The 8,817-nt window shown below is 42.1% G+C and overlaps 1 protein-coding gene across 1 annotated transcript in view; it reads right to left on the bottom strand.

The window, feature by feature from the left end:
• The window catches only part of GSAP (gamma-secretase activating protein), a 79,522-nt gene that overhangs the window by 53,128 nt on the left and 17,577 nt on the right, over window positions 1-8,817 (bottom strand). Inside the window, exons 6-7 of the mRNA XM_019655143.1 lie at window positions 3,988-4,076; window positions 354-423 (exon numbers count right to left, since the gene is read on the bottom strand). Coding sequence (XP_019510688.1) covers window positions 354-423; window positions 3,988-4,076 — 159 coding nt within the window. The remainder of the gene's footprint in view (window positions 1-353; window positions 424-3,987; window positions 4,077-8,817) is intronic.

Raw genomic sequence — 8,817 nt, forward strand, 5'->3', positions numbered from 1 at the left:
CTCCTTACATCATGGTTATCCTGTGACACACATCCTAAAAAAGGATGGACTAAAGAAGGCAAAACTGACCTGCACGACTGTTCTACAAACATCCTACCATGTGACAAAATTGAAAATCCATAGATGCAGGAGCCCATCATACCCAGGATGAGGAAAGAGAACAACCTGAGGGATCAACAAGTCGGGGCTGAAGGGAAAGCCCTTCCACAGGAGTCCTCAGTCTTAAATAGGCACCAAAGGTCAGAGAACCCTCAGCATTGGAGAGTGGATATCTAGAAGATTCAGTCATGTCCCATACTTCACTAGATGTGCCGTTCATGAAGTCCCCATATACCACCTGAAGATGCACTTACATTTCTCTTCTGAAATCAGTAACAGATGGTTCTCTGAAAGACGATGACTGTCAACATGTGGGTAGAGGAACTGCAAAAAGGAAATTCATCAAAATCATAAGCAACTACCTTGCTACACAAATATTCCAAAAGTTGTGTTTGACTACTACATACCATAGAAGGAACAGGGAACCACAGAATACTTCAGGTGAGTCACATTCATGCACACATCACAGAGGGAAGCAAGCAGGAATAGGGAACACTTTCAGCAGCTCAGTTTTCCGGGGGGAAATTGATTGCAGATGCAACATAATTCATTTGAACAGTGAGGCTAAAGTGTAAGCCATTTCTAGGGGTGGTGCATGCTATTTGGAATATGTCATTCTGAAGCCAATCAGAAATAAAGTAAACAACATTTCTACAGAAACTTCTGTCTTACATGCACAAAGTAAGAGTGATCAATAATCTGTTATGCAACTAAACCCTACTATTTAAGAGCTAAGTAAACGGACTCTCCATTACAACTTCCAAAGTCCCACATCCAGTAGACAAAGCACAACTTCGCCAGGGACTTTCCAAGACAAGAAGTGAGTCACAATGTGGCATGTGGTGGAGGCCCTACCAGCCTCAGAGCACAGAGCGACTACCCCTGGGAGGAAAAGGCTTGTTCCGCCCCATTCCTCCTCCTCTGCGCTCGTCCACAGTACGAAGCAGGCAGCCAGAAACACAAGGCGTGATGCCATCAGCTGTGACGAGGGAACACTGGTCATGGGATGACGCCAGGCTTACTTCTTTCATTATCAAAATGGTAACTATAAACCAGCAGGTTTGTTTTGTAACATGAAAGATTACTAGACAAGATCCACCGGTAAATTTTGCTTTTCCCCTCCAAACTTGAAAACTTAATGAAAGAACATAACCTTTTATGTCCCTATTTTATTGTTGGCAGCCTCTCTACAGACTGGGGAAATTTTGTAGTCACATTTCCCTTTTACAATTGAAAACCAAAACTTTCACTATATACCATTCTTCACAGCAATAACTTCAAAATTATAAAATAGATAGCAATGCAGAATTCAGCTACAAAAATATCTTAGTATCTCCTGATTTGTGAAACTGGGCACATCAAATGGGATACTTTACATACTGGTGTGGAGGAGGAGCAAAGATGAGTGACATGGCATAGATAAATGGAAGAACAAATGCTCATCGCCTCAAAATAAGGAGATACTCCTACAGAAGATGATATGGCCTCCCCTGGGTTGACAGAGGTGGCCAAGGCATGCTTGCTTAGGACTGCGACCTGGACAAGGTGCTGTGGAGTTCTAAACCTTTGCCTGTTCTTTGTGTGGCAACCAGTGAGGACATGATTTTAAAAGTCCAGTTTAGGTGGTGGTTGTTTTTCTTTCTATTATGAGGCAGCTCTAAAGCAAGGCCTGAAGGTGAGACTATAGAGAGACAGGTTTCAGACACAGCTCTGCAAAAGCATGCAAGGTTGGTCTGGTTTGTCTGTTTTTTGCATTGTGAGCAGGACTCTACATAAATTTTTATCATATTGGGGAAATATTTATCTTCACAAATATGGAGCTAGACTCTGATGATTAATATTCATCACCGGAAGTGTGTACCATAGATGTGTAGAGGGGTATATAATTACCCAGTGGAAGTATCTGGAAGATGTACCTTATGCTGGTAGAGAACTCTCAAAGGGTACCAGATTGGGATCCAAACCCCACCTGTCCTGCTGAAGCTCCTCTGTGAAGGGGGTCAAGACGGCACAGGTAGACGTAGAGAAATGAACTACGGGGGGCCACCATGGATGTTCAGTGGACAGTGAATGAGGTTTCTTTAAAGGGGAGAGGAAGGAAGAGAGGCGGAAGGCGGGGATTTGCCATGGGTCGAGGTTGGAAGAAGTTTTTCTCTCCAGAGGCACAGGCATGAGGAACGGGGAGAAGGGCTAGCAACTGAGATGGTTCCACAAGATGAGTAGGGGTTTTACTTTGTTCGGACAGGGACTTTTCCTTTGATCTATGGATGTAGTCATGTATTCTGTACTTTTAATTTGATATAAAGTTCACATAACAAAAGGCACCATTTTAACTATTTTAAAATATACCATTTGGTAGTTTTTAATATAGTCACAATGTTGTACAACCAAATACTTGTAAAACATTTTCCCTTCCTATGTGCTAATTCCCTTTATGGGTCCCAATCCTTCAATAACATCTCCACTGCCGATATAGCCCTGGGTAGAGATGCTAACGAAGCCAAGAGAACAGGCCAGAGAAAGGAAGTGTGCCGTGTCCCAGGCACCCCTGCACTGGTGCCAGTGTACACAGAGTGGCTTCCTGGGGGAGAGGAATGCAGTTCAGGCGCTCCCTGCCAGCCCTGTCTGGAAGCCAGCAGTGACCCACAATGAAGCCAGGAGTGGTGGCAAAAATGCGCAATTGGAAGGACTAGTGACAGTGGAGGACCCAGAGCAGGTGACAGGCAATCCCCTCTCCTAACACACATTGCAGGAGGGAGACCCACTGGTTCGAGGCTGGGAGGGGGTGGGGGAAAGAGGAGGCAGATACCTCAGCTTACACAAGGATATTATTATGCTGCTACCCCGCATGACCATGTATCTGTGGTAGTTATGTTCTGTAAAGTCACAACAAACACTTCGCACTGAATACTGACCATTGTTTCTAGGAAAATACAAGGATAGGTTCCTGCAAGCCTCTAGTCACCACAGTTTTGTCAACAAGTTAATACATAACTTTGTCTACTGTGTGTTTCTGTTTAAAGACACCTTATTGAATATACCTTGTTGGTTCATTAGCACTGAACTCACAACAACCAGCACTATGAACTCACGCCTGGACGAAGCTCATGTAACACACACATATTTACTTTGTAAAGCATACACTGCTGCCTTCTTGAACTTAGGGACATTAGCACTTCAGCAGTCTGCCTGGGGGACATTTCAAACAGTGACATCACCAACAAACAGCCCCCAAGATGAAAATAAAAATGGCACTACATAAACCATAAAAACAACATTTGTTTGTAGTATGAGAACTGAATCAAGAAGGCAGTGTTACCTTGTTCGGTCTCAGCTGGAAACATGTGCATTGGGTGACACATTTTTCACCACTTTGAACATGACTGCAAATGACTGTGAAAGCACCAAGAGTATTGATTTGGGGTTACAAATAAATTTGAGCAAGTAGTAGGATTCACAGATTCAGAATGTGCAAGTAATGAGGATTGACTCTATCTAGTCTGCTTACGCACACACAGTGATTTTGCATCAGTTAATGGGGCTGATAAATTCCAGGATTAATTAGGTCATTTATCATAGATATTTGATCTGTCAACTCCAGGAATACATTAAATAAACCATTTTTAAATTTACTTTAAATGTGTTTTGATAGTCAATATTTTACCATATAAAACACTACATGATATAGTAGAGGCAGAGGAGCTAGGTTTGAGTTTTAAAGATTTCCATGTTTGCAAGGAAGAGCTGATCATTCCAGCCACACCATCTACGAGCGTGCTTTGAGGATTAAATGCGATCATGTGTGTGACAGCACTTTGTAAACACCAGGGCCCTAGGTTTCAGGCCTTTCGATTAATGAGGTAAGTATGAAAGGACATGTTCACTTACCTGAACCCAAATATAGCTGTCTACTGCTTTTAGGACCTTCACATTGTTAAGGGGGTGAATTTCCACCAACAGGGTTAAGCACTTCGATCCTACAAAGTAAAGGAGGCTTTTAGTAATGAAGACCAGAATATCACACGTTATCATCTCCACTCAGGTCTGAACTTTGAAAATGTAAGTGTGTTGCCTACTGTATTAGCTATTCCACAAAGAAAAGTAATTCTCTTAACATTTACTTTGATATTTCTTAAAACCCAAAATAGATACAGAAAACATCATAAAGGAGAATTTGATAGGGTGGAGTGAGAAACAAGTTCCGGCCCATTCCTCCGCCTTTTTTAGTAAAGCTTCACAGGCCATCTGGCTTCTAAGTCCAAACAAACACAACTCATTCAGTGTCACTCCAACTCTGCAGCACAATGGCAAATACCGTTTGTGTATGAAAATAAGGTATTAGTGATGTGCTAACATGTGACGGTTGACAGCACCTATCAGCAGGACGGGCTTGGCTTCCCTCAGGAATGGGGTGCCGCTGCACTGATAAAGACCCACTTTTTTCCTCAGTGTCACATTTGAGCAAATGTCATCAAAGATAGCAAGGAGGAGGAAGTCCTTGGACACAGGCTAGATCGGGGTTACCACAGATATCCAAATTTAGGCCACGGGTTCCCCTCCCGCATGAGAAAACCTCAAAAAGAGGGAATTATATCTGAGTTGTTATAAAGGCTCTAATATTCTCAGGTTCTTTCTCAATGACTTTATTGTGAATAACAATGCACAACTTGAGGATGGCACAGCAGCCTGGAATTCAATCGATGCCATTTCACACTATTTAAAAAAGTAATCTAACAGCACTGCCTCATTTAATTTTTTTAAGAAGGCAAAGAATGTAAAACAATTTTGGGGTAGGCCTCACAATTGTGAAGACTGGATACCTCTGAAGACATGCCTTTAAAGATTACTGGAATAGCAAGGCAGTGAGTGATTATTATGAGTGATCACAACTATACAACTGAACAGATAATATTCAAATGCTGTTTGGGCAATGGGTACTTGTAGCTTAGGATAAAAATCCCAGTGGTAAGATCATACACCAATTCAAAAGGGCTGCTGTATTTCTAATAACTGGGACAGGGATAAGGTGAGGTGCTTTCAGGATTTGCTTGAATGACTGAAAACGGCTCTAGGAATATGAAAGGCATTGGTGTCAAAGACACTTGTGATGAAAAATAAAATGGAAATTTTCTGTAAGATGTGAGAATGAGAAAAAAAAGCAATTTTCCTTATTATGTAATTTTAAGTGTGTATAACTAAATTAATAGATTAAGTAAGTACTACAGCTGACATTTGGCTATTTTATCTCTTGCCCTAAAAGGTTATGTATTTCAATTGGAAAGAAAAAAGTCTTTTGGGAGGGGGAAAGGCAGGCCAATCACTGAAAAATAAGGAATCACCTTATATTTGGCCTTTTTAACAGTGAATTTGTATCCAAATAAGAATAACCAGTTATCAGCTAAATTCACTTGCCTTCACAATGGAAGGATTTTCAAGGGCAGAAACCATCTTCCTACACTAATATTTCCCTTCTTTAGAGTGGCCCAGATGCATAACTAATATAATTAGCATAATGATACGAGTAATTGTGCAAATGGGAATTTCTCCCAATAACATACCATGTGCTTTTTTTTTTTTTAATTGGGGAAACAGTGTGTTTTTCCAGGACCCATCAGCTCCAAGTCAAGTAGTTGTTTCAATCTAGTTGTGGAAGGTGCAGCTCAGTGTTCCATGCAGGAATCGAACCAGAAACCTTGGTGTTATGAGTACTGCACTCTAACCAACTGAGCTAACCGCCCGCCCCACCATGTGCTTTCATAGAGAAACAGGAAGCACTCTGGATTAGGATTCTGGAAACATCAATTCTTGTTTAAGCTCTGGCACTAACCTAATATATACTTTTCAGCAAATCATGAAGTTTTTCTAGGCCTCAGTTATCAAAAAAGATAAAATGAAAAACTATAGGGGCATCCCATTAGGGACCCCCTCTCGTTTCTACAGCTGTACCTTTCTGCTCTAATAAAACTATCCTCTGCTACAAACTTTAAAAAAAAGAAAAAACTACAGAACTAGGATATTTCTACAATCACTTTCAACCATAAAAGTCACGATTCCATGAAGTGTTTAAAGTTGTCTTAAGAATTTAGAGAATCCAGGTGTCAATGGACAGGGTATCACTGAAAGGTGAGACAGGGCCAGGCAGGATATGGATATCACCGGAAGTAGATATGGCAGGATCAAAAGTGACAGACAGCATGGCCCTTGAGGGCATTATGCTAAATGAAATAAGTCTAACAGAGAAAGACAAATACTGTATGATCTCTATAACATGTGGACTCTAAATACATACATATATATATATATATACACACACACACACACACACACACACACACACACACATATACACACATACATATACCTTGGTGCCAAAAAAGTGTATACACATGACTTATATTCATCTTTTGCTATCGGTATCTATTATTGCAATTTTCATACAGTGTTTTCCTTTCTTAAAATGTATATACTTTCTTTGGCACCCTCTGTATATTTATGAAAACCAAGTTCCTAGATACAGACAATAGATTGGTGGTTGTAAGAGGCGGGGGTGGAGGGTGGAAGAAATGGGTGAACTTTTTTTGTTTTAATAAATTGAAAAGAACTTTTTTAGAAAGGAGCACAGGAATAGGCATGGCATGGGGAGGATGAAGGGTGGGCAAAAGAAGCTAGTCTAATGCTGGTGAAGGGAAATGTTGAGAAATGGTGACACGGCTGGGAAACTCTGGTGGGACCTGGTTCTGAAGAAGCTGTGGTTATTAGAGTGCTGAGCCCAAACCAGAGCTCCATGGAGCGTCTGAAGCATTTAACTGTCTATAATGGCATGTGGGGGCTCTGGAGACCTCAGTGGCAGTGGGGCCCAACATATGTGTTCACCCCAGTTGCTGCCTGGTGGGGAGCTCTATGCCTTGTGGCAAAAGCCACTCTACAGGGGAGGGTTAAGGAGGCAGCTGGGCCTAGCTTCCCACAGCGGGCCATTTTCTAAATAAACATTAACTCTGCCATAGCCACAGCCAAAAGAAGCACTGCTGATAAACACTGTTGTGTTGTAAAGGGTGTGAACCAAGGAACCCTTCCTACCTTGTTCCTATGAAAGATGTTACAGTTTGTCTCATTTGCAATGGAAAAATCTCATTATAAGCAACAGAGTGTCAAATAACACCTTGAGACTGACTACATATTATAATCAAATGGCTTGCCAAGTCATTCACAGGCAAATGAAATAAGCATTTGCAAAATATTTATTCAAAAGACAAAACAGTACAATATCCTAGAGTGCTCTCTAGTCACATCATTTCTGAAATCTTAACTGAACAAAGGGCTGTTAGGGTCTCCCCGTCTGTCTGCACCTCACCCCGTTCTCCTCCAGCCTCAGTTCCCACTGTTCGGCCCCTGTCTCCCTCCACTCCAGCCCCAATTGCTGCTCCCTATTCTTGAACAGTGTGTCTACTAAGTAATTCTGGCCTCAGGGCCTTTGCACAGGCTCTTCACTCCATCAGAAACGTGCTTCCCCATAGTCACACACTTGCTCCCTCCCTTCTTACAGATCTCTGTTTAAATATTCCTCTAACGGTGTTCGCTAGGATCCTCCCCAAAATAAAACTAATTGCACTCAAATACTTTCCTCAGACTCTTACTTAGGGTTAAACCCAAACTATGACAAGAAGTTACCTCAGGGAGGGGCTGGCATGAGGGGCTGGCATGAGGGAGTGGGGAGGCTGAACCAGGGAGTAGTAAGCCAGTATCGGGGTCATTATCAAATTCATGACCACCTGGGACTGCATGGAGTACACCGCAGAGTTATCCACTTTGGGGATGGGAAAGGGGAGCATTTATCCTTCTTCTGTTTGCCCTCCAGCGGTCACGGCTTACCCTACTGGGAATCCTTTTAACCATACTTCAGGCGGCACACGTGCAGGTAGGCACCAGGTTTTCCCAAGGGCTCTGGGCGAAAAGCAAGAAGTAGGCAGAGCAGCTGAGTTGAGGTACTGTCTGTCAAATGCCATTTGGGCAGAGCTGGTTCTCACTGCAGAGGCCGGCAGGAAAGGTGAGCTCAGAAGACAAAGTATGAGGTGTCCAATACAATAACTAACAATGTTCACTAATATTTTTAAAGATGCAACAGATAACCTCACTAGAGGTTGCATCAAATCTCACTGCATCAAACTTCCAAAACTGAGTAAGCCTACCTGAATAGGATTTAATGTTGAAATCAAATAAAACTTGCAATGAAGTTGGTCTAAAAGTACATTTTATAGTATACATAATCACCACTGTTCTACATGACTATCCGGCATAGACAGTCAACATAATGTAAAGATTATAGTTAATACTTGGTTTACCGGCATAACAAAGAAGTCCTAAGGCTAAAAGGAATAAGGCTCAAGAACTAGGAGGCACAGGGAGCTAATCCAAGTTCTGTACAAACACCCAGCCTCACGATTGGGAGGAACACAAGCAGCTGGGACTCTCTCTTCTTGGGTAAAGGTGTTTATTAGCCCAGGATATCAGGGTCATATCCTGGTTCTGTCCATACCCTTGTTTTAAGGGTCTGAACAGCAATATCTTAGATCCTATTTTGCTTAAGCTAGTCCAGGTCCCTTCCCTCTGAAATGAGCATTGCACCTAATTCTAAGAAGAGCAGAGAATGCTAAGAGGAGGACATGGCACAGAAGAGAGAAGAGGGCTACTGTGCTTCTCAGTGTAATACGGCGGTGGGGG

This window comes from Hipposideros armiger, unplaced genomic scaffold (genome assembly GCF_001890085.2).
Source record: "Hipposideros armiger isolate ML-2016 unplaced genomic scaffold, ASM189008v1 scaffold_236, whole genome shotgun sequence".
NCBI classification, from domain to species: Eukaryota; Metazoa; Chordata; class Mammalia; order Chiroptera; family Hipposideridae; genus Hipposideros; species Hipposideros armiger.